This window comes from Dipodomys merriami, unplaced genomic scaffold (assembly GCF_024711535.1).
Source record: "Dipodomys merriami isolate MVZ:Mamm:240054 unplaced genomic scaffold, mDipMer1.0.p SCAF_142, whole genome shotgun sequence".
Lineage (NCBI taxonomy): Eukaryota > Metazoa > Chordata > Mammalia > Rodentia > Heteromyidae > Dipodomys > Dipodomys merriami.
The window spans coordinates 2,577,066-2,604,521 of record NW_027202738.1 but is presented as its reverse complement, the minus strand read 5'-3'; the positions used below and the strand labels follow the sequence as shown (position 1 = coordinate 2,604,521).

The window sequence follows — 27,456 nt, the reverse complement described above, 5'->3', positions numbered from 1 at the left end:
GGCTTGAACTCTGGGCTTGGGTGCTGTCCCTGCGCTCTTCAGCTCAAGGCCAGCACTCTACCACACGAGCCACAGCGCTACTTCCTGTTTTCTAGTGGTTTATTGGAGATAAGAGTCTCACGGACTTTCTTGCCCAGGCTGGCTTTGAATCACAACTCTCAGATCTCAGCCTCCTGAGTAGCTAGGATGACAGGCATGAGCCACCGCTGATCTCTCAGCATTTTTGCTAAGGCTAGCACTCTAGCACTTTAAGTTGCAGCTCCACTTCCAGCTTTCTGGTGGTTAAAGTCTTATGGATTTCCTCCTGCCCAGAAGATGAATGCTTGTGTAGGCCTGCACTTGCGCATGCACGCATGTGTGTGTGTGTGTGTGTGCGTGTGTGTGTGTGCGTGCGTGCTTAGTCATTGGGTTTGAACTCGGCCGGTCTTTTTGCTCAAGGTTAGCACTTTATCACTTTGAGTACTACTTCCAGTTTTCTGGTGGTTAATTGGATATAAGACTCTCACAGACTTTCCTGTGTGAGCTGGCTTTGAATGGTGATTTTCAGATCTCAGCCTCCTGGGTAGCTAGGATTACAGGTGAGCCCTCAGCACCTGGTCCTTTTGTTTTAAATAACCCTTTAAAAATACTGAAGGCTAGCCAGGCACCGAGGCTCATGCCTGTAATTTGTTTGTTTTTGTCGGTTGTGGGGCTTGAACTCTGGGTTTGGGCGCTATCCCTCAGCTCTTCAGCTCAAGGCGAGCGCTCTACCACTTGAGCCACAGTGCTACTTCCTTTTTCTGGTGATTAATTGGAGATAAGAGTCTTATGGGCTTTTCCTAGGATGCTGAATATTTGGTTTTTAAAATTGAAATTTGGAGCCAGGTGTTGTTGGCTCATGCCTGTAATCCTAGCTGCTCAGGAGGCTGAGATCTTAGTATCATGATTTCAAGCCAAGTCCCCATGAGACTCTTATCTCCAATTAACCATTCAAAAACTGGAAATGGTGCTGTAGCTCAAGTGGTAGATCGCTAGCTCTGAGCTCAACAAAAGAAGCTCAGGGACAAAGCCCAAGCCCTGAGTTCAAGCCCCACAACCGGCCAAAAAAAAGAATTGAAATTTGGATCCTGGTACAGTTGACTGTAATACCCGTAATCCTAACTACTTTGGAGGCTGTTGGTTCATGCTTTGAAGCCAGCCCAGGTAGGTAGGTCTGCCAAGACTATCATCTCCAATTAACCAGCAAAAAAGCTGGGCTAGAGGTGTGGCTCTACCCCAAAGAAAAAACAAATAAATATGATTAAACAATGTAATTATGTGATTTAAGCAATTTACATAGTGTTGGTGAGACATTGTTAGAATAAACAGTTGTTATATGTTCATGGAAGAGATGTGTTCGATTGATCATGTTTTGGTGAGATTGTTTCACAGTGAGAAGAATGGGGAAATAAGGCTAGCTAGAGGTACAGGTCTAAGATATGTATCTAGGTACCTGAGGAAGTGATTTTTTTTTTTGGTGGGGATAGGGTAATTCGTCTTAAAGTGTTCTAATATTTAGGCAAGCACTCTGCCTCTGAGCTACATCGCAGCCTTTTATGATGATTTTTGTTACTGTAAATGTAGAAACGGAAACTCTTCATGTTAACTTGTACTTAACAGCAAAATAGTTGAAAACAAAAAAATAGTGTAGGTGTATTACAAGCAGTTTTGAGACGTACAAGCTTTATCTCTTCAGGCAGTATAGCTGAGACATTGAACTGACAGGTGAGGTACGCTGGGAAGTCTCTCCTGCTCTTAGGCCCTGATGGACCAGTTGATCTGGAAGGCTGACCTGATTTCATGGGCTGGCACTTTGACTTCCTGTAATCACTTTGTCTTCCACTCAGTTTCATCACAGTACCAGTCAAGTGTCAGCTTTCAGTTCTTGCCATTGAGATTAAAATGTGAAGAAAGCAACAATTAAAAAAAAAAAAACCAGGCTGGGCACCAGTGGCTCATGCCTCTAATCCTGGCTACTCACCGTTCAAAACCAGCCCAGGCAGGAAAGTCCGTGAGACTCCTGTCTCCAATAAACCACCAGAAAACCTGAAGTAGTGCTGTGGCTCAAATGGTAGAACGCTAGCCTTGAGCTGAAAAGCTGAGGAACATGGCCCAGAGTTCATGCTCTATGACCAACCCAAAAAAAACAAAAAACCAAGCCGGTCGCCGGTGGCTCACGCCTATAATCCTTGCTACTCAGGAGGCTGAGATCTGAGGATTGTGGTTCAAAGCCAGCCTGGACAAGAAAGTCCATGAAACTCTTCAATAAGCCACTCAGAAAACTAGAAGTGGCACTGTGGCTCAAGTGGTAGAGCACTGGCCTTGAGCTGAAGAGCTGAGGGACAGTGCCTATGCCCAGGGTTCAGGCCCCACAACCGACCAAAAAACAAACAAACCAGAAGAAACCACAGGACCGACCACTTTTCCTAATCGTGACATATTAGCCATAGTAAGGTTTTTGAAAAGTAAGCAAGGTACTCAACATTGCCATTACTGGGACAACCATGAATTTGAAAGTAATGGCAAGGATATAAATTTGGTGGAAGTAGAATTTGTAGGGAATTCTATTGTGTTTCTGTCTTACAGAAGTAAAAGGGGGCATAAAAGTATTTGCAGTATTTTACTAGAAAAAAATTAGAAGGCCATGGAAGTGGAGACTAGTATGGCAGTAAAATGCTGTGACCTTAGAGGTGCCTTGTTTATAAACCAGGAGTGAAGGTGTCACCCATTCTTTATGAGTTGTGCAAGTTGAATTAGTAACTTGTAAAAACCCTATAGTACACTCACAAGAAAGCAGCACCTCTACCTATGGTTATTCCTATTCAGCCATTGTAAAAAGACACAGATCTGTATGTGCTAATATAGGAAGAGGGCTGGTTTTGTTTTAATAACCCATTTTATAATCAGTGTTATTCATAAAGATGTAAAGGTGATAAATACTATTAATGGCTTGAAGTCTGGGGCCCCAGTGGCTTACACCTATAATCCTAGCTACTCAGGAGGCTGAGATCTGAGGATCACAGTTCAAAGTCAGCCTGGGCTGGAAAGTCTCTGAGACTCTTATCTCTGATTAACAACCAATTTGGATTTATGCTTCTTTAGTATTTTTCTGCAAAGAGATTGTCTTCTAATGTGTGTTCAAGGAAGCTACTTTGCAGTATTGCTAGTGCAGACTCTTAGGCCGGTGCTCCTGGCAAGAGCCCCCCAGAGTCGGAGGCCCTGTGGTTTGGAGCTTTTTCCTGGTTGTAGAACACTTTGAGCTGAAGAGCTCAGGGACAGTGCCCAGGCCCAGAGTTCAAGACTCGTGACGGGGGGGGGGGGGGGGGGGGGGCGCAGGGGGAGGGAGGGAGAGAAAAACAATGGTTTGATGATAAGCCATTGATAGTATTTCACCTTTAAAAGCCTGGGCACTGTCCCTAAGCTCTGACTCAAGGCTAGCTCTCTACCACTTTGAGCCATAGCTCGTGTGTGTGTGTGTGTGTGTGTGTGTGTGTGTGTGTGTGTGTGTGTGTGTGTGTGTGTGTGTGTGTGTGTCTGTGTGTGTCTGTGTGTGTGTGTGTCTGTGTGTGTCTGTGTCTGTGTGTGTGTGTGTCTGTGTGTTTGTGTCTGTGTCTGTGTGTGTCTGTCTGTCTGTCTGTGTGGTTGTGTCTGTGTCTGTCTGTGTCTTAATTGGAGATTAAGAGTCTCATGGCCTTTCCTGCCTGGGCTGACTTTGAATCCTGATCCTTAGATCTCAGCCTCCTGAGTAGCTAGGATGACAGATGTGAGCCACCAGCACTTGACTGCGTGTTTTGTTTTTATAATTTAAAAATGTCTCAAGCTAACTGGGCACTGGTGGCTGAGATCTGAGGATCACAATTCAAAGCCAGTCCAGACAGGAAAGTCGGTGACTCTTGTCTCTAATTGACAGCCAAAAACCAGGAAGTAGAAATATGACTCAAAGGAAGACACCAGCCTTGAAAAAGCCAAACCGTAGTGCCAGGCCCTGAATTCTGAGGAGTGTTAGTTTTAAAACATGAGTATATTTGGTTTTTTTTTTGTTTTGTTTTGTTTTTGCTTTTTGGTCCGGTCATGGGGCCTGAACTCCGTCCGCGCCTGGGCCTGGGCGCTGTCCCTCAGCTCTTCAGCTCAAGGCTAGCGCTCTACCACTTGAGCCACAGGGCCACTTCCAGCTTTTTCCTTTTTGCTTATGTGGTGCTAAGGAATTGAACCCAGGGCCTCATGTATGCAAGGCAAGCGCTCTACCACTGAGCCACCTTCCCATTCCCAGCCCAAAACATGAGTATATTTAAATCCCATGGTTTCTAAACTCTTTGAAGTTTAAAACTTCCATTCACTTCTAGAGTGTGGCAGAGCAGTAATTTCCTTTAGGCGACTCTTCTTGTGTTCTTAAAGTATATTCTAAGAGTTTTGTTCAGATTTTCTACAGTAGAGAGGAAAGAACCGGACTGTAGGAGGTGAAGGATGAATTTAAAGTCAGGTGTTAAATGGAAGGTAGTTTCTTTCAAATACAGATTATTCTTTATTTAACCTGCCTCAACCCAAAGAGTCAAAAAAAAACAAAACCAAAAACAAACCAAAACTGGAATTAAAAATGAGAGCATTCCCTTGGCAAGAGTAAGAACTTCCCGCTGTCCAACCTGCCCTCGGCCCTGGCAGCCCCGTCCAGGAAACAGTATGGGACGCCGTCATTGGAGCAGCACTGCCTGCCTTGCTCGCCGCGCTGAAATTCCCCTCTTCTGAAATGCACACAAGTTGTGGGGGAGGTGTCGCTCAGTGGCTGAGGGCGTGCCTAGTGTGCACTGGGCTCTTGAATCAATCTCAGTGCCGCACATTAAACAATCTTGGGAACCCTGCTTTATGGGAGAGTCTGAAATTCAATCTTGCAGACAAAAAGGAATGGTCCTGTTGCCAGGCACCAGTGGATCACGCCTGTCATCCGAGCTACTCAGGAGGCTGAGATCTGAGGATCCCGGTTCAAAGCCAGCCCATGCAGGAAAGTCGGTGAAACTCTTATCTCCTATAAACCACCAGAAAACCGGAAGTGGCGCTGTAGCTCAAGTGGGAGAGTGCTAGCCTTGAGCTGAAGAGTTGAGGGACAGCGCCCAGGCCCAGGCCCGGAGTTCAGGCCCCATGACCGGCAAAAAAAAAAAAAAAAAAATGGAATTATGTAGAGTCACTTGGCATGTTATAGAAGTATTTTATTAATTGACCTTTCCTTAGGCATTACTTCTTTTTACTTCTTGGCCTTAACTGTGTATAAAACATGACATAGGTTGGTCAAAGTGATGTGAAGGTTCTTCTAGCTAAGAAAATGGTCAAAGTATAGAGGGGTTAGTGGACCAGTTTGCACTGGGTACTGAGGGATCATGCCTGTATCTAGCTACTCTGGAAGCTGAGATCCGAGGATCATGATTCAAGCCAGCAGAGAAGTCTGTTAATTGGAGATAAGAATGAGTTGAACCAGCAAAAAGCTGGAAGTAGAGCCGTGGCTCAAAGGAGAGCTCGGACAGTACCCAGGCCCTGAGTTCAAGCCCCAGAACCGGCACAAAAAACAACCAGTTTGGATTTATGCTTCTTTAGTATTTTTCCGCAAAGAGATTGTCTTCTAATGTGTGTTCAAGGAAGCTACTTTGCAATATTGCTAGTATAGACTCTTAGGCCGGTGCTCCTGGCAAGAGCCCCCCAGAGTCGGAGGCCCTGTGGTTTGGAGCTTTTTCCTGGTTTTCTAGTTAATTTGGAAAACCTTTAAAGTATGTGAATTCCTAGGCCCCACTCCAAATTCATTGAACTGTATGCTCTTACAAATGGGGTCCTGACCCATCTGTAGGTTATAAACCTCCACCCGTCAGCTTTAAATTCCTAAATATTTAATTGGCTAGAGTTAGAAAAGCAGTTGTGAGGTGGAAGAAAGTCGAGAAGAATTTAAGGCCAGTTTTTAAGGGCTTCCAGGGTCAATTGTTTATTCACTCATTCATTCACCCCCTCCCTCCTCCCTCTAGCATTTGTCATTGGAGGCCCTCATCCTTCACTCTGGGGAACAGTTAAATGTGTGTCAATGCACTTTGTGCTTCAGAGACCCCGCGTCTTCATACATTTAACTAGACCTTTAGGGGAAGAACAGTTGGTTTTTATAATATCATTGTACAAATATTTTTCTTGCAGCTTTTAAATATAGTATTGATTCCACCTCACTCTAGAAGATAACTTGTTAATCATTCAGAAAATTTAAGCTTGGATATTTATTGCCACAAAGTGATACTTTCCTAGCTGGGTAGGTAATTCCTTCCTATTATTCCAGTCTCCAGGAGGCAGAGATGGGAAGATCACAAGTTTGAGGCCAGCCCCTCTGCTGTACAAAGTTGAGATACTTTCTCAAAACACCAAGGGCCAGAGCTGTGATGCAATAAGGTTGAATCTTCAGTAATTTTTCCTTATATTAGGTTGTGGGGTTTTGTTTGTTTTGTGCTTTTCCTGGGACTTGAACTGGAGCCACAGCTCTACTTTCAGCTTTGGAGATCAGTCTCATGGACTTTCCTGCCCAGGTTGGCTTCGAACTACAATTCTCAGATCTCAGCCTCCTGTTTAGCTAGGATGGCAGCCATGAGCCACTAGTGCCCAGCAAGCTTGGATTTTCACATAGCATGTTTACTTGTTTCACTGGAGTTTGGGCTTGGGCCTTGCACTGGGTTGGCAAGTGCTGTAGCACTTGAGCTATGTCTCCAGTCCTGATACCTGGCATTTTTGAAATAGAATCACTATGTCCATCAGTGACAGTTCAGAAGTGTGACGGTGTTCAGAGTGCAAGGGCTGCAGTGCCACACAGGACAAAAAAGTCTCAACGTCAGTTACCTTCAGACATCAAAGGAACATCTGAAAATGTTCCACTTAGGGTCGTAGTATTTTTGTACATATTTCACAATATCCAGAGACATGTAAAGTTAGATTCATTATGACAGCAGTAGACATTTACAGGATTCATTTAACTTTGCATCTTTGTGGAACATTTAAATGTTGGAGACTGCTGCATTTTGGATCTGGTTACTTCACTGTCTTGATCATCTGTTGGCTGTGCTTCCTGCAATGTAGCAAGAGCAGAATTGTGTCAGAGCGAAAAGCTTCAGTTGATTTGGTGGGAGCATTGCAGTTGGTTGCATAAGCATTGCCAGCAGGGTTTCACCTCTGCATGTGTCCCAGCGGTCAGAGGCGAGGATGAGCTTTGTCTCTGGAGACAGTATTGACAAACTGCTGGCCTGTGCCCACGTTGCCTTTTTAGGCTATACAGTTGTTCCCTGCGCTCAAGTTTGAAGCTCTGAAGTTCAGAAAAACAAACTGAATTGAAGAGATAACCAGTCTGGTGTCTACTTGTTCCTTTATACATAATTAGTGATAATTCATTTGTAAACTAAGTCTGAAGTAACTGAAAAACACTATTTGCAATTCCAGGAGGATGCTTTGTAAGGATTTTTAGCTGTCTGAGCATACTTCCCGGTCAACCGTGGTTGCCTTTCAGAGTGTCAAGGGACAGCTGTCTGCACTTAGGGGGTTAGGCCCTTAGGTGGTACGTGCCTGCAAGTACCCCATCACTAAATACAGTCTCAGCCCCTACACTCATTGTTTACTGCCCCGTCAGTTGGGTTCTTTTTTGTGTGGTTTCTTTTGGTCAGTTGTGGGGCTTAAACTCTGGGCCTGGCCACTGTCCCTGAGCTCTTCAGCTCAAGGCTAGCGCTCTACCACTTGAGCCACAGTGCCACTTCCAGTTTTCCGGTGTTTAATTGGAGATAACAGTCTCATGGACTTTTCCTGACCTGGCTGGCTTTGAACCGTGATCCTTAGATCTCAGCCTCCTGAGTAGCTAGGATTACAGGCATGAACCACTGGTGCCTGGCTTCAGTCTGTTGGTTTTGTGTGTATGTACTATGCACAGCAGTGCTGAGTACCTACTATATTCTGAGTACTCTTCTCAGGCTGCGGTGGAACTTTGGCTTTATTTAATTGCTGAGTGTTTGTTGTGGCATTTTACTTAATGTACCTCAAGGAAAAGGGCTAAGATGTGGATCCTTTAAAATCTATTATAAGAAACTCTTTAGCCCAAGAAAGAAGGCTAAATTGTTTAAAATATCTTCAGGTTATGCAAGAGGTTGGTTCATTCATTTGATGATCCAAATTTCCAAAGATAGCGCAGTGTAAGGTGGGAAGTCTCTGCCTGCGCCTCACGTCAGCAGCCCGGTGTTGCCAGCTTATTAACGCTTCCTCACGCTGCCACCAGCCTCCCCCTGGATTGACATATTGTTGTTTGTCCAGCTTGCAGGCAGGTGCTCGCCAGTTGAGCCCCACCCCCAAGTTACATACTCAATAAACTGTGTCTCTAAGGTAAATCCTTAAAGAAGAATTTGTAGAGTGAAAATACTGTGCTTAACAATGATGCCATTGGTGATGTGGCCGGAAAGCTGGACGCCTAGGTGGACTATGAATCCAAGTGGACTGCTCATGGCTGGTGCCACAGTGCGTCACAGCGCTGCACCATCTACAGGAAGCCGCCTTGCTTGACGTTGGAGTTTGAGTTCATGGCCTTGCTAGACAAATGTTCTGTCGCTTGAACCAGGCCTCTAGGCTTTAGTATTTCCTTTTTTAGCAATGTTCCAACAATTTTCTTCAATCTCTCTTAGTATCTAATGAGTTGTCTCCAGTGTTTTTGTGCCTCTGACTTTTTCAAAAACCTGGGAAATTTCTAGACCTTTTGGTCGTGCTATATAAGAATGTTTCCAGCCGGCATCAGTGGCTCCGCCTGTAATCCTAGCTACTAAGGAGGCTGAGATCTGAGGATCACGTTCAAAGCCAGTTTGGGCAGGAAAGTCCATGAGACTCTTATCTCCAAGAAAACAAAAAATCAAAACCAGAAAACCAGAAGTGGTGCTGTGGTTCAAGTGGTAGAGCACTGTGGTAGAGTGCTAGCCTTGAGCTGAAGAGCTGAGAGACAGTACCCAGGCCCATGACCAACAACAACAACAAAATCTGTTTCCAGGGCTGGGAATGTAAGCTTAGTGGTAGAGTGCTTGCTTAGCATGCATAGATGAATCTGGCTTCCATTCCTCAGTAGTGGCCAGGCCCTGAGTTCAAGTCCCAGGACTGGCAAGAAAACAAAAAGAATCTGTTTTCCATATATCCTTGCTAATTCAGTCTTAGTCTTTTTTTTATTGGTCAGTTGTGGGGCTTGAACTCTGGGCCTGGGCGCTGGGCCTGAGCTCTTCAGCTCAAGGCTAACGCTATACCACTTGAGCCACAGCGCCACTTCTGGTTTTTTCTCCTTATGTCATGCTAAGGAATCGAACCCAGGGCCTCATGCATGGGAGGCAAGCACTTACCACTTGAGCCACCTTCCCAGCCCCTAATTCAGTCTATTGCTGTTTTTTAGTTTCATGTTTAGAAAGTAGTTTCTGTAATAATTTGTCTTTTTTTTTTTTCTGAAATAGCTTTATTTTTCACTTATCTAGTGAGGTTATTCAGTGTCACTTAGAAGAGCTATATGCTGGTCATGGTGATAAATGCTTGAAACCTCAGAACCTCAGCACTTGGAGGTAGAGTCAGTTGCATCTTGAGTTTGAGGCCAGCTCGAGCTACGTAGTCTAGAGACTACCAAAAAAAGAAGAAAGAAGACAAGAAAGGAGGGAGCTCTTTTTTTTTATTTTATTTTTTTTTATTTTTATTTTTTTTATTTTTGGTCGGTCGTGAGGCTTGAACTCTGGGCCTGGGCGCTGTCCCTCAGCTCTTCAGCTCAAGGCGAGCGCTCTACCACTTGAGCTACAGCGCCACTTCCGGTTTTCTGGTGGTTTATTGGAGATAGGAGTCTCACGGTCTCTCCTGCCCGGGCTGGCTTTGAACCGCGATCCTCAGATCTCAGCCTCCTGAGTAGCTAGGATTACAGGCGTGAGCCACCAGCGCCCGGCTAGGAGGGAGCTCTTTATTGCTTGAATAGCTTATCTTTTCCTCTGCCTCAGCTGAAGGTTGTAATGGTATAGAGAACATGTTACCTAAATATGTTAGTAAACGAAGTATACAAAGTTGATAGTTATTGCAAAGCTGTTCACTTTAGCTACCCTTTTCCTTCTCATTAGTTGGTGACAAAGTTCCTGCTGATATAAGATTAACTTCTATCAAATCTACAACTCTACGAGTTGACCAGTCAATTCTCACAGGTAAGTATTGCATATTGAGAAGTCACTGAACTCTCTTCAAGCTCCGCTTGTTGCATGCTGTAGTAGCTGCTCCCCTGTGTGTTGCGTGCTGTATGTAGTAGCTGCTCCCCTGTGTGGCATCGCACCCATCCTCCCTCACGTGGGGTAGAAGAACGCCGGCTTGCTTCATCCCACACGGCTCCTTTTTCCTTTAGGTGCCAGCACTGGACCCGCATTTGCCCTTTTGCCGAAGGCTAGTGCTCTTCCACTTAAGTCACAGCTCTAACTGGCTTTTTTCTAGTTGGCTGGAGATACGGGTCTTCTTGGACTTCCTACTCAGGCTGGCTTTAGGCAGACTTCCTGCCTGGCTTGTTTTTGCATTTCAAAAGTTAAAAAAGTTAATTATATCACTAGCAGCAGTAATGAGGCTGGATTATTAACTCCCTATTTTGAGGAAAGTAAATTATTTAATGTGTGCCTTCAGGCTATAATTTTTTTTCATGCTATGAATGCCAATCTTGCATCTAGCACTCTACAGTAAGTGTACAATGAACACAAAATTGGCCAGGAAGGGTGACTTGGTAGTACCTGCCTTTCGCACTTGTATATCTGAAATTGTAACACTTCCCATTTATGTGTGGGTGGAGTGTTCATCAGAGCTGGAAGTCAGGTTTTTAGAAGATTAGCTTTTGAAACAATGCTAACCTGAATTAGTGGATAAATAGAAAATCAAAAGGCTATCAACACATATTTCACTACCAGCTCCTTACTCCTCCCCCCTCTGCCCCCCCCCCAAAAAAAAAAATACCAGTCCTGGGGCTTGAACATCAGGGCCTCGGCACTACTGTTCCTGAGCCTCTTTGTGCTCAAGGCTAGCATTCTACCACTTGAGCCACAGCACCACTTCTGGCTTTTTTCCTTTTTAATTAAACGGAGAAACATCTCACAGATTTTCTTCGAGGCTGGCCTCAAACAGTAATCCTCAGCTCTCAGCCTCCTGAATTTCTAGGATTACAGATGTGAGCCACCAGCTGGCTCATTGCCAGTTTTAAAGGGCAGTTAATATAATAGCGGTGACGGGCTGGGTTTTTAATGGAAAGTTTTGATGTTGATTGTAATCCTGATATTCTTTGCTATAGTACCAATTTTTTTGTTTTGTTTTTTTGCTTGGTCATAAGGCTTGAACTCTTCAGTTCAATGCAAGTGCTGTACCACTTGAGCCACAGCACCACTTCCAGTTTTCTGGTGGTTAATTGCAGATAAGAGTCTCACGGACTTTCCTGCCTGGGCTGGCTTTGAACCACCATCCTCAGATCTCAGCCTTCTGAGTAGCTAGGGTTACAAGCATGAGCCATTGGCACCCAGCAATAATATCACTTTTTTTTTTTTTTTTGGTCAGTCATGGGGCTTGAACTCTGGGCCTGGGCGCTGTCCCTCAGCTCTTCAGCTCAAGGCAAGCGCTCTACCACTTGAGCTATGATGCCACTTCCGGTTTTCTTGTGGTTTTTATTGACGATAAGAGTCTGACAGTCTTTCCTGCCTGGGCTGGCTTTGAACCATGATCCTCAGATCTCAGCCTCCTGAGTAGCTAGGATTACAGGCGTGAGCCACTGGCGCCTGGCTTATATCACTTTTTATTACTGAAATTTTGCTTCCTTTTCTCATGTTGGTATTTCTCAAGAATGTTAATAGGTTGGTGTGGGTGAATGTTGTCCGCTGCAGGTTGCTGCGGATGACCGTACCTGGGTTTCACTGTGTTTCCCATAGACCTAACTATTCCATCTGTCTCACAACCTGCCTAGGGGAATCAGTTTCAGTCATCAAGCACACTGACCCTGTCCCTGATCCTCGGGCTGTCAACCAAGATAAGAAGAACATGCTTTTTTCTGTAAGTATTTTATCATGTGTAGGTGTGCTGTAGAGGAGTGGAGTGTATAAACTATTTTGACATATCCTCATTAACCCTCTCCATTTCCCCTTCCCCTTATAGTTACCCCATTTCACTCTCCTGTCATCTTTTTTTTTTAAAGTAAATATTAGTTGTATCAGGAGATTTCACCACAGTATTTCACATGTGCTGCATGTATTTTAGTCAGAATAATCCCTTCTATTGTGCATTTTCTGCCCTCTCACTACCTGTTTAATAGTTTTCAGCAAAAGATCTTGTGCTGTCTTCATACTTACTCTGGATATTGCTTTCCCTCCTCCCACACAGCCCCATAGTAGAATCGAGCTCTGTGCACAGCATGGAGTCTGGATCTCCGCTTGGGTGTTGATAGGGCTTTTGGCGCTTGGCTCATCTTGCTAAGTGCCTTAGTCTTCAGCTCCATCCACTTTGCTGCAAATAATGTGGGTTCATTTCTCCTTACATCTGAGTAATAGTATACTATTTCATGGTATATATGTGACAGATTCATCCATTCATCTTTGAGTTGTTAGGTCCCTCGGCTAATTCCACTATTGGACTGTTGTGAACAAAGCTTCGATAAACATCGGTGTGCAGGTGTCTTTCTTGTAGATACTACTTTTGAGGCCTCAGCCTCCAACTCGTTGTATTTTTATTTGGAGACATTCCCATGGCTGTAAAGGTCCACAGATGTTTTTCAGTTGGAATTTTAAAAGATAATTTCACTCTTCATGGTCAGGCTCAGCTGTTGGAGAACGTTAGCGGGGATGTGGCTGCGTGGCAGTGAGTGTGTGTAAGTGTTCTCAAGGCCTAGGACGGCTTGCTCTCCAGAGCCAGAGGAGAACCCGCCACAACACAAAATGGTGGATGTGTGACTTCCTTGTCTTTTGTTTTGATTGGCATGTTTTTGAGGAGCAGAAAAAAAAAAAAATAGATCAAACATGCTTGAACTCTTAATGTGTGAACATAATAAAAAGTAAAGTACTTTCGTGGTATGGTGAAATTAATGAAACTGTTATTCTGGCACTAGGAATTAAAGTGTAAAGTTAGGTGAGTGTATGCCCACTTCATCTTCTCGAGAGCAGAATCCTAAGATAGCCCACCAGCTAACTTTGCTTGTTCAACAGACAAAAGGAGGGAAGGTTGTGATGTTGGTGCTAGAGCCAGACATGGAGAATGTGAGGCTTGAATGTTCTGATGATGGGGGATGCGGAAGGGGAGCGCCTGCGCTGGGATAAGGAGGCCCTGCGTAGAACAGAGCAGTGTGCAGAGTTGGCGTGGGTGCTGTGCAACGCGGCTGTGCTGTGCCACGCTGCTGCTTGCTTGAATAGTAGCCTCGAAGGGCCGGGAGATTGCTGTGAGACAGTGAATTGGGAGGTGATGGTGATGCCAGGACTGTCCTCTGCTCTCTAGGGAACAAACATCGCTGCTGGGAAAGCCATGGGAGTGGTGGTGGCAACTGGGGTCAACACAGAAATTGGCAAAATCCGGGATGAGATGGTGGCGACCGAACAGGAGAGAACACCCCTTCAGCAGAAACTAGACGAGTTTGGGGAGCAGCTTTCCAAAGTAATCTCCCTCATCTGCATCGCTGTGTGGATCATAAACATAGGGCATTTCAACGACCCGGTTCACGGGGGCTCCTGGATCCGAGGCGCTATCTACTATTTCAAGATTGCAGTGGCCCTGGCCGTCGCCGCCATCCCTGAGGGGCTGCCCGCCGTTATCACCACGTGCCTGGCTCTTGGCACACGCAGAATGGCAAAGAAAAATGCCATTGTTCGAAGCCTCCCTTCTGTGGAAACCCTGGGTTGCACATCTGTCATCTGCTCGGATAAGACAGGCACACTCACCACCAACCAGATGTCCGTCTGCAGGGTAAGGACAGCTTCGGAGCCTTGGGGGGTGCTCTGTGTGCCTCCCAGCCGTCGATTGGCCTTCATGCCGCCAGAGGCTTTGACTTAGACTTACGGCTCACTACTTACGTGAAGGCTACCTGAGACACCTGACCTAAGCTGCAGTATTTGAAGGCAGTTAATCAATTCTGAAGTAGTTTATGAACTATAGGATTGGAGAGACTAGAGCTTCATGTCTATGGTCCTCTATTTCTCGGTATGGGAAAGTTAAGAGATCAGCTTCATTTGAGGAAGCAGCTAAACTCCCACCCGAAATCATAATTGGTATTTGCAAAACACACTAAATGTATTGATTTCTTCCTTAAAAGCAAATCATTGTTTTATGATTTGCTTTATTTGGGGTAAAATAAAAAGCCATTTAGTGGGGCACTGGTGGCTCACATCTATAATCCCAGCTACTCAGGAGGCTGAGATCTGAGCATTATGGTTTGAAGCCAGCCTGGGCTAAAAGCTCATGAGACTCTTACCTCCAATTAACAACCCCCAGAAAGGCTGGAAGTGGAGCTGTGGCTCAAAGTGGTAGAGTGCCAGCCTTGAGTAGAACTGCTTACTGACAGAACCCAGGCCTTGAATCCAGGCCCTAGTTCTGGCGCACACATACACACATGTACATACACACACACACATAAATAAGCTGAGCTAGCCAGGCGCCGGTGGCTCACGCCTGTCATCCTAGCTACTCAGGCTGAGATCTGAGTATCATGGTTCCGAGCCAGATCTGGTAGAAAGGCCATGAGACTCTTATCTCCAATAAACCACCAGAAAATGGGAAGTGGCCCTGTGGCTCAAGTGGTAGAGCGCTAGTCTTGAGCTGAAGAGCTGAGGGACAGCACCCAGGCCCAGAGTTCAAGCCTAACCAACAAAAACAACAAAAAAATAGAAGGCTGAGAGATCTCAGGATCGTGGTTCAAAGCCAGCCCAGGCAGAAAAGTGGCTCAAGAGGTACAGTGCTGGCTAATAGTGCCCAGGCCCTGAGTTCAAGCCCCAGAACTGGTTAAAAAACAAAACAAAACAAAAAAACTTAATAATAAGCTGAGTCTTTCTTGGGGCGTGAACTCTGGGCCTGGGCGCTGTCCCTCAGCTCTTCAGCTCAAGGCTAGCGCTCTACCTCTTGTGCCACAGCGCCACTTCCGGCTTTTTTCTTTTTGCCTATGTGGTGCTGAAGATTTGAACCCAGGGCCGCATGCATGCAAGGCAAGTGCTCTACCACTGAGCCACCTTCCCAGCCCCTGAGTCTTTCATTAGAGTTGACCTTCTATTGACCCAGAGTCCTTCAGGTCTCAAAGTTCCTGTGGGCTGTCTGCCGTGTCTCTGGTGCCGTTGTTGTTAATTAATGGTCTCGTTTCTCAGACATTAGTTTGTGGTGGGATGGGAGAGGCAGCCCAGCCCCACGTCACAGCAGTCAGGTAGCGCTGAGCTTCCCCATGTTGCCTTTTGTGTGGTTTCTTAAGTAAGCTGAGTTTTGCCTTACGCTGACAAAGATGTTTTTTTCCAGCAATATTTTTTTATACCTTTAAACTATGATGTCTTTTCCCCCACAGATGTTTATTCTGGACAAAGTTGAAGGTGATACTTGTTCCCTGAATGAGTTTACCATAACCGGATCGACATACGCACCGATTGGAGAAGTGTGAGTACCCCTCTTGCTGGCCTCAAGACCTGTGTGGCATTCTGGTGTTGATGAGGATTTGCGGGCATGGTAGAAAGCTGAGGAGAGGCTGGAGCTGGAGCTGGAGCTGAGTCCTAGAGCACTCACTGCCTAGCACTTTGGAAGTTCTGGAAACAGAAAGATAAGATGGCCTTTGGAATGTGGCTCCAGTCAGTGCTCTTTATTAGAAGACCAAATTTTTTTTTTTTTTAATTCAATCTTTAGCCTGGGGTTGGTGGCTCACACATGTAAATCCTAGTCACGAGGCTCAAAGCAGCCTGGAAAGACAGGAAAATGGGGGACTTTTATTCTGCAGTTAACCAGCAAAGCATGGAGGTAGAGTTGTGCTTCACATGACAGCCTTGAGAAAGCCAAGAGGCAACGCCTTGTCCTGACTTCAAGCACTAGTACTGGCAATTACAAATAACATCCATGCTTTGAAAAATAATTCAAAGCTGATCAGCCAGCCATCTTTTTCATCTTTATTCATGTTCTTTTTGGCTTTTCAGGTGCAATTTCTAATTGTTCTTTACTGATACCCGTGAATTTCACTAAGAATTTGTGATCTTTCACTGGTGATTCACTGGTATCAGAGATGCATTCTCTGTCTTAATTATAGACTCTGATACCAACGTTTACTGAGGTGCCCCTCAGATTCCTTTGACTCTATGCCCTTCTGTTGCCCCAAACCTCTACTTTCATTATTTATTGGGCAAAAAAAATCAAGTGATCCAAGAATGCATTCTCTTTTGATAGGCATAAAGATGATAAACCAGTGAAATGTCATCAGTATGATGGGCTTGTAGAATTGGCGACGATCTGTGCTCTGTGCAATGACTCTGCCTTGGATTACAATGAGGTAAGTATGATTTTGTAGTGAGGAACTAGACCTAGTATCTTTCTTGGAGGGTATAGGCAGAGTGAAACCCAGCGGCCTGATTTTTTGTTGTTGTTGTTGTTGTTGGTCTTGAACTCTGGGCTTGGGTGCTGTCCCTGCACTCTTCAGCTCAAGGTGAGTGCTCTACCGCTTAAGCCACAATACCACTTCCAGTTTTCTAGTGGTTTATTGGAGATAAGAGTCTCAGAGCCCGGCCTGGTGGCTCACACCTGTAATCCTAGCTACTCAGGAGGCTGAGATCTGAGGATCATGGTTCAAAGCCAGCCCGGGCAGGAGAGTCCATGAAACTATTATCTCCAATAAACCACCAGAAAACCGGAAGTGATGCTATAGCTCAAGTGGTAGAGTGCTAGCCTTGAGCTGAAGAGCTGAGGGACAGCGCCCAAGCCCAGAGTTCAAGCCCTATGACCGACCCCAAAAAAAAAAAAAGTCTCATGGACTGCCCGGGTGGCTTTGAACCATGATCCTGAGATCTCAGCCTCCTGAGTAGCTAGGATTACAGGCGTGAGCCACCAGGGCCTGGCTCAGCGGCCTGCTTTTATTTCCCCTTTCCATCTGTTGACTCCTGTAGATCCTGTTAGTGAATAAACCTTCCTAAGAATGGGAGTGTGGACTTGGGTTTAAGACATTAGTGAACAAACCTTCCTAAGAATGGGAATGTGGACTTGGGTTTAAGACATTGCTGGGTACATTCTGAGCCTAGAGGGTTGTTTTAATGACAATAGAAGAATTTGAGGGGCTGGGAAGGTGGCTCAGTGGTAGAGTGCTTGCCTTGCATGCAGGAGGCCCTGGGTTCGATTCCTCAGCACCACATAAGCAGAAAAAGCTGGAAGAGGCTGTGGCTCAAGTGGTAGAGCACTAGCCTTGAGTTTAGGCCCCATGACCAACCAAAAAAAAAAAAAAAAAAGAATTTGACCAACTAAAAAAAAAAATAGTGAGGTTTTACTTCTACCTTCAAGGCAAGAGTCCTGTTAGGGACAGAATGGTAAGCAGATGGCCTTGGAAAGCTTTCTGAATCACATGGCTTTGTATGTTTGAGTTAAATATGGCTGTGATTTGTGGCTTCCTATATTTAAGGGGAATGGAAAAGCTAATTGTCCGAATGAGGTGGCGACAGTAAGCGCCCAGCGGAGGACAGAGTGTCCTTTTGTGGGGGAAAAAATACATTGAAGAGAAATTTACCTGTTTCCTTCCTTGTTTTCTATTTTGTATGCCTTTAAACAATACAGGCGAAGGGTGTGTATGAGAAAGTTGGAGAAGCTACAGAGACTGCCCTCACGTGCCTTGTAGAGAAGATGAACGTATTTGATACTGAACTGAAAGGTCTTTCCAAAATAGAACGCGCAAATGCCTGCAACTCGGTCAGTATCTGAGCGTGGTCTGCTCTTCCCCTGCACCTAGTCACTTGCAAGACATTTCACCTAGGCCAGGCAGGGTAGCTCACATATGTAATCAAGAAGGAAAAGTCAGAGGTTCCAAGGACAGACCGAGGTGAAGAGACAGCTTTCTGTCCATCAGCCAGGCACTGGCTACGCGGGAAGCCGAGGCTGTAGCAAGGGCTTTGCCCTCTGAGGCTGGCCCCAGCCAAACTCTGGAAATGGCTTTGTTTTTCCTTTCCCTTGCACAGGATAGCGCTCCCCTGCCCCGAGCACCCAAGCACGTCCAGTCTTTATAGAGTTGTCGTTGGTCCCTGAGTGATTGAAACTAAACCCAAGCGCGTGTGTGATGGGCAGGCAGCTTGGGCAGCCCTGCCCCAGCATAGCTGAGGGCACGCGGGACGCCTCATTCACGTGTACCATTCCTCAGTTACTGCGTGCCCAGGCGTGGGGAGGATCAGTGTAACTCACCACACCAACCAGAGCTAAAACTGTGGCTAGATGCAGAAAAAGCGCTTGGTGAAATTCCATCTCATCTAAAAGTAGGAATAGAAGGCCATATCTTCAGGCTGACAGAATGGCCACTCAGAGCCTGTGCTCATGCTGTGTGGGCTGGCCTCCGCCCGGACTGCACAGGCCTCATCTGTGGTGGGGAACAAGAACACGAGGAAGGGCCGGACTTGCCCCTCCTCCTCAGCCTCCCTGCCAGTGTCTGCCGGATCTTTTGTGTCCCGTCAAAATGTGCAGGCCTTGCCTGCCCGCAGCCATTTTTGTTTCCAGTTCCTCCTGCGCTCACTCTAGTTCCGTGAGTTTAAATTCAGATACTGCCTCTACGCAGAGGCCTGACAGCTGCTGCTAGCGCGTGAGACTCGTTAGAATAGATAGAGAACAGCGTCCTGTTGCGCACTGCCACCAGGGAGGGCTGTCCTGTCCTGCCTGTCGTCCGCCCCTCCTCCCCTCCCCCTCCCCTCCCCCCTCCCCTGCCCCGTGCTTTCACTCTACTAAACAGTGGGCCTTGTCTCCTTTCAAACAATAAGTTTTGTTTTGCTTTCTTAGTACTGGGGATTAAACTTGAGGCTTCTTAGGTTTGCTAGGCAAGCTGTCTACCACTTGAGCCAGGCCTTCAGCTCTGCGTTTTGGAATGTCATGAGCTTTTCTGAATTCACTTTGAAAAACCTCCATCCTTTGATCTCAGCCTCCTAAGTAGCAAGGATTATAGATGTGAGCCACTAGGCATCTGGCTTACTGCTTGTCTTTCAGATATTATTTTGTGCTAGCTTTGTCTGGGCTGCTCCTAAGCCAAGATCCTCCTGTCACCTCCTCCTGAGTAGCTGGAATTACAGGCATGTGCCACCACACTCAGCCTTTAAAAAAAATTCTTAGCAGCCAAGAGTTTGAAGCCCCATTGATGTCGAGACTCCCTGTGATCACCTTCAAGACCCTTCCGGCCACGCGCCTGCTGCGTGGGGCGCTGCCCATCACTGGCTGCCTGGCTCCCATGGCTTTTGGTGTTGACTTGAACATTGCTCCCTCTTACCGTGTGTTTAGCAGCACTTTCTGTCCCCTCCCTTGTCTGATTTTTTTCCCATGGCACTCAACATAGGTCATTTTTGCACTTGACTCTGCCCTCTGCGCTGAGGACCTGTTTGACACACGCAGGGATTGACCGTTGGCGCTGCTGTCCCCACGGTCCCCAGGTTCATTGAGCAAGTGGGAATGCCCTGCACGGTCCTTCTGTGTTCTCCTCACAGGTCATTAAACAGCTGATGAAAAAGGAATTTACTTTGGAGTTCTCACGTGATAGAAAGTCGATGTCAGTCTACTGTACCCCAAACAAACCAAGCCGGACCTCCATGAGCAAGATGTTTGTGAAGGCAAGTGTGGGGTGCAGCGCAGGCGCAGGCCGCGCGCTTCGGGGGCTCAGGCACCGAGCCAGCTCAGCGGCAGCGGCTCACTGACTGTCCTGTCTCCAGGGCGCGCCCGAGGGAGTCATCGACAGGTGCACCCACATCCGAGTTGGGAGTACGAAGGTCCCCTTGACCCCGGGAGTCAAGCAGAAGATCATGTCCGTCATTCGGGAGTGGGGCAGTGGCAGTGACACGCTGCGCTGCCTGGCCCTGGCCACTCACGACAACCCGCTGAGGAGAGAGGAGATGCACCTGGAGGACTCCGCCAGCTTCATCAAATACGAGGTAGAAGGCTCCGCCCCCGCAGTCACCGCCAAGCAAGCATGCCCAGGGGTGGGGCGCGCCCGGGGCCCGCACCCTGCCATTGAGTCGCTGCTCAGACAGTTAATGATCACCCAGTGCACCTCGTGCCGTCAGCGTGCGGGAGAGCCAGCCAGGCGCCAATTCTGTACCGCTCACGTTAGGCTTAATTGTTTTTCTTTAATGGGATGTTTAGAAGATACTGAAGGTTGGTGGTGAGAGTCTCACAGACTTTCCTTGTCTGGGCTAGCTTCTAATTGCAATCTTCAGATCTCAGCTTCCTGAGAAGCTAATTGAGTAGCTAGAATTACAGGCATGAACCACTGCACCTGTCAGAATTTATACTTTTCAGAATAGAGTTAGAAAAATTTGAAGAAACATGGGATTACGTTGAAGAAACATGAGATTACATGGAGTATTTGCTTTTCGAGCCCCCACCCCCTTATTCAGTAGAAAATAAGAGGCCAGGGTGTAGCCCAGAGGTATCGTGTCTACTGAGCATGTGCGAGGCCCTAGGTTCAACCCTTAGCACCACAAAAAAGAAAAGCTGGAGGCCGAGTACTTGGGAACAAGGTGGAGGAGAATCACCAGTTTGACTCAGGCTGGTCTGTGTAGCAACCCCACTTCAGAAAGCCAGGGCTAATGATGGAGGTCAGTAGTAGAGCACTTGCCTGGCCTTTGTAAGGCCCCGCCTTCAATCCCCAGCACCGCGCCCCCTCCCCAGAACAGATAACACGCCTCTGCCCTTGACAGTAGCCGACATTTCCCACATGAGGGCATGGGAGGGGCAGAAGAAGGCCCCGCGTGGGACTGAGTGGCGCTCTTACTGTAGACCAACCTGACGTTCGTGGGCTGCGTGGGCATGCTGGACCCACCCAGGATCGAAGTGGCCTCCTCGGTGAAGCTCTGCCGCCAAGCAGGCATCCGGGTCATCATGATCACAGGGGACAACAAGGGGACAGCCGTGGCCATCTGTCGCCGCATTGGCATCTTCGGGCAGGATGAGGATGTGACGTCCAAGGCTTTCACAGGCCGGGAGTTTGATGAGCTCAGTCCTTCGGCCCAGAGAGACGCCTGCTTGAACGCCCGCTGCTTCGCCCGGGTCGAGCCCTCACACAAGTCCAAGATCGTGGAGTTTCTCCAGTCTTTCGATGAGATCACCGCTATGGTGAGTGGCCAGCAGCTCACACGGAACCACAGCTGAATCCTCTCGTGTTCTCTAGAGTCCTTGCCCAGGAGTGACAGCTGTGTCCAAAGCCTTTGTAGGGACAGACCTGCCTGCCTGCCTTCCCTCCTTCCCTCCCTCTATTCCTCCCTCCCTTTCTACCCTCCCTCCCTCCTTCCTTCCTTGGTTTTATCGGTGTTTCTTAGGGGCAGCTGCCCTTCTGAAGCTAGGATTCTGTAAGTAGATGTGAGGGGCCGGGCACGGTGGTGCGCACCTGGAATCGCAGCGAGTCAGTCCTTGACTCGAGCCACACAATGAGGTGATGGTTTTGATCCGTAGACACTGGGTGCTGCTTGGGTGTGCTTTTGAGTGAGTGGCATAAGCGGCCTGTGACAACTTGGGTGCTTTACATGTGTGTTTTGCACGTGTGCTTCACACTAATCTTTATCCTGTGGCTACATGTCCAGTGCCACGCAAGTTATTTGGGGCTGAGGTGAAAATTACGAACTTTAATTCTCTGGGCTCCACTTCCTGCAGTCTCTCTGGGAAGTTTGTTTGCCATCTTACATTTCCCAGGGAAAATATGTTTGATGCCAACTTAAGAGAATACATTATGTAAAGCCATCTCCCCGTTCCCCACCGCGGGGGCCCCCCTCCCCCCGTCCCTTGTCTCCCGACTCCCTCCCAGGCCAGCCATGCGCCTGCGCCAGGCAGCTATGAAGTGGCCACGCCTTTCCTTCCCTTTCAGACTGGCGATGGAGTGAACGATGCCCCTGCTCTGAAGAAGTCCGAGATCGGCATTGCCATGGGCTCCGGCACTGCAGTGGCTAAAACGGCCTCTGAGATGGTCCTCGCGGACGACAACTTCTCCACCATCGTGGCGGCGGTGGAGGAAGGGCGAGCCATCTACAACAACATGAAGCAGTTCATCCGCTACCTCATCTCCTCCAACGTGGGCGAGGTGGTCTGGTAGGTCCTGTCTTGCATCTTGGTGGCCGCTGCAGGGACTGCTGGCCCCTGGCTCTCCAGCAGCTTTGGGGGGTTGTGTTGGGGTGTGTGGGGAAACAATCCTCTGGCTGCACAGGGCTTCCCCGCAGCGCGTCTTCCTTCTCCCCATATCCAGCAGGGCGTGGGGGGTGGGGGGCAGAGCCGTGGCATCTAAACCCTTCTTCTAATCATTGGGTCTTTTTTTTTTCCCCATTCTTCCTTGGGCGCAAAGCATTTTCCTGACAGCAGCTCTAGGGTTCCCCGAGGCTTTGATCCCTGTCCAGCTGCTCTGGGTCAACCTGGTGACAGATGGTCTGCCTGCTACTGCGTTGGGGTTCAACCCTCCTGACCTGGACATCATGAACAAGCCACCCCGGAACCCTAAGGAGCCGCTGATCAGTGGCTGGCTCTTCTTCCGTTACCTGGCTATTGGCTGTGAGTATCACACACGCGTCTCTCAGGAGGGTAGCAGAACTCAGAGGTGTGCCGTGCCCTCTTGTAGTTCAGCCAGGTACATACTCTATGCTAAAAGCTGCTCAGGCCCAGTGTTGGCGCCTCACACCTGTAAGCTGGCTACTCAGGAGGCTGAGATCTGAGGGTCATAGTTCAAAGCCTCGGCTGGCTTTGAAAGTCTTTGAGACTCTTATCTGCAATTTACACCAACAAGCCGGAAGTGGAGCTGTGGCTCAAGTGGTAGAGCACTAGCCTTGAGCAAAACATGCTCAGGGACAGAACTCAGTTCAAGCCCCAGAGCAGAACAACCACAACAAAGCTTCAGTGATTCTTGCCCGGCATCAGCTTTTCATATTCCCCTATTCCCATATTCTCCTTCGCACAGAGGAGCCCGAGGATGAAGACTTGGCTTCCTGTCTTCATCTTTGAGTAATGATCACCACAGTGTAAAGCTCAATCCCATTCCATCAGTCTATGTGGACACCATCCCCGAACCAGGGCTGCTTCTGTTCCCCATCTCATGGGTTAGCGAGGTGAGGCCATGCCAAGCCCCAGGATTCCACTAGGCCCGAGGTTGAACTTGAACACAGTGGCTGGCGATGGTGAACTCAGACAGCGGCATGAGATGGTCTAGAGAAGGGCCGTGAGTGCCGGCAGCCCTGCAGCTTCTCAGGCAGAGCCCTCTGCTGTTGCTTTCTGGAAGTGTGGCATTTATCCTGACGTCTTTGTCTCTGGGCAGTGGTTAGCATCGTATTCTCTCAATCTGAACTTTCGTTGTTGCTGATAACTGGAGTATAAGAATCTGGCTTTGATCCCCAGATCTCAGCCCAGCGGTGCTGCTCTGCTGCACCCCAGCATTAATGTCTGTATGGGTTGTAGCAGCTGGCCTAACAGTGTAACCGATCCCCAACACTATGGCTGTCCATGATGCCACACACCTGCAGCTTCAAAGCGTGCACAGTGGTCACGCACATCTCTCTGCAGAGACCGAGGTGGGGCCAGTGGCCTCTCCTCTCTGGTCCTACCACTCCCAGGGCTGGGCACAGCTGCTAGAAGCAGCCTTAGCCTCAGTGACCTTTTTGTCCCGTGTCACGTCACTAAGCATCACGTGCGTCCTTTGCAGGTTACGTGGGTGCTGCCACTGTGGGTGCTGCTGCTTGGTGGTTTATTGCTGCTGATGGTGGCCCACGGGTGTCCTTCTACCAGCTGGTACGTAGCCACCCGTTGTCTTCCTGTGCTTTGAGCATCTGTCAGATCACCTGAAGGCACAGATAACACAGTGGGGAGGATTCTGGGTCCTAGGGCTTCTGGGGAGAACTTGCCAGGAAAGCTGTGGCTGCTCCGCTCTGCGGGGCGCTGGGCTCGGGGCGCTGGCGGAAGAGTGAGTGGGTGGGACTCTTCGTTGCAGAGCCACTTCCTGCAGTGCAAAGACGACAACCCAGACTTTGAAGGAGTGGACTGTGCAATCTTTGAGTCCCCGTACCCAATGACGATGGCGCTCTCTGTGCTGGTTACCATAGAGATGTGCAACGCCCTCAACAGGTGAGTGTGGCAAGAGCTCCAGCCACTGGCTGTGGCTCATAGGCAGGGAGATGAGCCGCTGATTATAAAGCCTACGCCGCCTCCCCCTCCACGAAGTGGTGATGGGCGTGCTTCCTCTTCTCTAGAAGAAACATAACTGGTGGACACCAGTCCCATGGGGACAGAACAAGCCCCCACCAGAGAAGCCAGTGACAAAAGTGGGAACTTGTAACTAGCCCGAGCACCTGGGGCACCACGCGCAGCTTTGAGCTGAGCTGCACCTGTGGTCTTGAAGCCTTAGGTGTAAAATTGGCGGTTTGTCCTACATCTGAACATTCCTTCCTTAATTTTGCCACCAGTGGAACTCTGGTCCCTAGAATCAGGTCACTGGTGAGGCCAAGTGGCAGCAGTGTTTGCAGTGTAGCCTGGAGCTGGAGTGCTGGGTGGTGTGTCCCTGTGCCTGACCTCCATACGAAGCCTAGCGGGGGTGGGGGTGGGGTGGGGTGGGGTGGGGGGTGGATTGAGCCAGGCAGGTGACCACAGGAAAAAAGACAAAAAAGAACAAGTGCCAGGCGCCGGTGGCCCCTGCCTGTAATCCTAGCTACTCCGGAGGTTGACTGAGGATCATGTTACCTCCAATTAACCACCAGACAACCGAAAGTGGAGCTGTGGCTCAAAATGGTAAAGTGCTTGCCTTCAGCAAGCGTTCAGAAACAGCACCCAGGCCAAGTTCAAGCCCGACAACTAAATAACTAACAAGCAAAAATTAGGGTTGGTGGAATGACTCAGAGTGTCTCCTTAGCAAAGGATGAGGCCCTGAGTTCAAGCCCCAGTATCACCTGAACGAAAGGTATAGTTTAGCCCTGACTGCCTCTGCAGCCTGTGGAATGTCACTCCTCTCCCCCCCCCCCCCCCAGCTTGTCTGAAAACCAGTCCCTGCTGAGGATGCCCCCTTGGGAGAACATTTGGCTGGTGGGCTCCATCTGCTTGTCCATGTCGCTCCACTTCCTGATCCTCTACGTGGAGCCCCTGCCGGTAAGTGCCAAGGGTCGCGGGCACCCGGTGGGGCTGAGGCGTCTCCTGCAGGGCAGGCCTCAAAACCTCCCGGGCCTGTGGCCTCAGCTTATCTTCCAGATCACACCGCTGAATCTCACCCAGTGGCTGATGGTGCTGAAAATCTCCTTGCCTGTGATTCTCCTGGACGAGACGCTCAAGTTTGTGGCCCGCAACTACCTGGAACCTGGTAAAGAGTGTGTGCAGCCTGCCACCAAATCCTGCTCGCTCTCGGCATGCACGGAGGGGATTTCCTGGCCCTTTGTGCTGCTCATAGCGCCCCTGGTGGTCTGGGTGTATAGCACAGACACTAACTTTAGTGATATGTTCTGGTCTTGACTGACAGCCCTACGTACAGAAGATGTTTAACTTAATCAATTAATTTTTTATTGTTTAAAGCAACTGTCTATTTCTGCTGAATTTTCACATGAACATACTGGCTGGTGAAGGAGGTTTCATACTCTATATTTTGTTTTGCTTTTTTTTTTTTTCTGACTCCAGTGGGACAAGATTTTCCTTTTTTATACACATAATTCAAGTGTCCATGGACATGTACAGAGAACTAACACTATTTTATGCAGATATTTTTTTGTAGATGAAAAAGCATGTACAGTGTTCTGTTTAATACTCATCCTTGTATAAAAATAGTTGAGCCAGCAGACATTGTCAGCAAATTAATTGGCAGCAGACATTAGGAAGTGAATGTGTGTGGTTTTTAAAAAACTAAATAGCATGTATTGTGTCTTGCATGATTATCTGGATTTAATTTGGTATCACAGTCTAATTTTTATCATAAGCCAATTTTTCTGCACCGAGCAGAGTCCTGCTACCTCAGTCAGTATTTTTTGGTTTGCCACTTCCTGCACCCCCCGCCTCCAATCACCCCCAGCCCACCCCTGGCCCGCTCGGCTTCTGTAGGTTTGGTTCTGTTTACGCCCGTCTTCACGAGAGGTATGCCTGCTCTCGCTTGTGCAGAAAACATTGCTCCACATTCAATTGACTGGGTTTCTGTCCCTTCGCCTAGTTTTTAAGGTTATTTATTTAAATGTCTAATGTATTTTATTGTAACAGACATTGTTTTGCCAACATGCCTATTCCATGGCACTTCACAATCTAGTTAAAAAAGAAAAATAAAACGTTTTAAATGGACAGAAAAAAAAAAGTAACTGTCTTGTTCTTGAGGGGCTTCCTTGGACTAGCTCTGAGGCTGGCCAGCCTCCCGAGGTGCTCAGCGCAGAGCCTTGTTCCCGTCCTGCTGCAGTCGTGGGGGTTTAGAGACAAATTTCATCTGTGTGATCGTGCGTTTCCTGGAAGTTTCTGCTGGCCTGTATATGTAGCCTGATCTAAGGATCATAGGGGCAAGTGTGTGTGTGTGCGTGCGTGCGTGTGCGTTTTGTAAAATCTGTAAATAGCACATGACAAATGAACATACTGTATAGAGCTATTTTTATTTGAATGTGGCACTAACGACCACCGTGACCCTGATAAACGTTTGCGCATGTTCGAGCTCAGTCTCACAGCCGTGTGAGCCGCTAACATCCTAACTGTGGTGTTTTCCTCCAATGCCTCCCAACATCGCCGACCACGTGAGTATTTCCCCGGGGTTAAGTGACGACCCCCCCCCCCAGGTGGCCCCCAGGGCGCTCTGCCCCCCCCCAGCTCAAGATCCTAGTGGCATGCTGAAGCTGAGCCGGGGTCGGCGGCTCGCGCCTGTAGTCCTAGCTACTCAGGAGACAGGACAGGCCCAGACCCCGAGCTCCCAGGAGGTCGGGGAACACAGGCCCAGGCCCTAAGATGGAGCGCCAGACACAGCGGAAGCTAGTCAGGTCACAGGTGGGCTTCCTCTGGCCGGCCGCTCAGCTGTCGGGGACCGGCCGGGGCCGCCCGCCCTCCCTGCCCAGGTGCGGGGCCGGGGGCCGGGGGCCGGGGGCCAGTTGGTTTCCCGGCTGGCAGGAGGTGCGGGGGTGGAGGGGAGTGCGGGGCTACTGCGTCCGTGGGGCGCGCATGCGCCCGGCACCAGCCGGGGGCCCTTGGGTCGCAGAGCCAGCCCTGGAGGCGGCAGGCCTGGCTCAGGCCTGGGCGGGGAGGAGCGGGACGGAGGGGGAAGGCGGTCCCGGTCCCGCGCTGGCATCA

At 48.4% G+C, this 27,456-nt stretch overlaps 1 protein-coding gene across 2 annotated transcripts in view; it reads left to right on the top strand.

Annotated features, from left to right (window-relative positions):
- The window catches only part of LOC138826397 (sarcoplasmic/endoplasmic reticulum calcium ATPase 2), a 43,638-nt gene that overhangs the window by 15,505 nt on the left and 677 nt on the right, over positions 1-27,456 (top strand). The window contains exons 6-20 of one of the 2 annotated variants that reach the window (XR_011371702.1): positions 10,134-10,214; positions 11,996-12,081; positions 13,513-13,977; positions 15,557-15,645; positions 16,420-16,522; positions 17,791-17,922; positions 19,689-19,811; positions 19,911-20,129; positions 20,977-21,312; positions 22,058-22,278; positions 22,529-22,731; positions 23,873-23,958; positions 24,158-24,291; positions 25,188-25,305; positions 25,393-26,909. Coding sequence is in view for 1 of the 2 variants with exons in the window: in XM_070021526.1 (XP_069877627.1) it covers positions 10,134-10,214; positions 11,996-12,081; positions 13,513-13,977; positions 15,557-15,645; positions 16,420-16,522; positions 17,791-17,922; positions 19,689-19,811; positions 19,911-20,129; positions 20,977-21,312; positions 22,058-22,278; positions 22,529-22,731; positions 23,873-23,958; positions 24,158-24,291; positions 25,188-25,305; positions 25,393-25,513 (2,517 nt within the window). In the remaining variant the exon portion in view is untranslated. The remainder of the gene's footprint in view (positions 1-10,133; positions 10,215-11,995; positions 12,082-13,512; positions 13,978-15,556; positions 15,646-16,419; positions 16,523-17,790; positions 17,923-19,688; positions 19,812-19,910; positions 20,130-20,976; positions 21,313-22,057; positions 22,279-22,528; positions 22,732-23,872; positions 23,959-24,157; positions 24,292-25,187; positions 25,306-25,392; positions 26,910-27,456) is intronic. The other variant, XM_070021526.1, reaches the window with a different exon arrangement.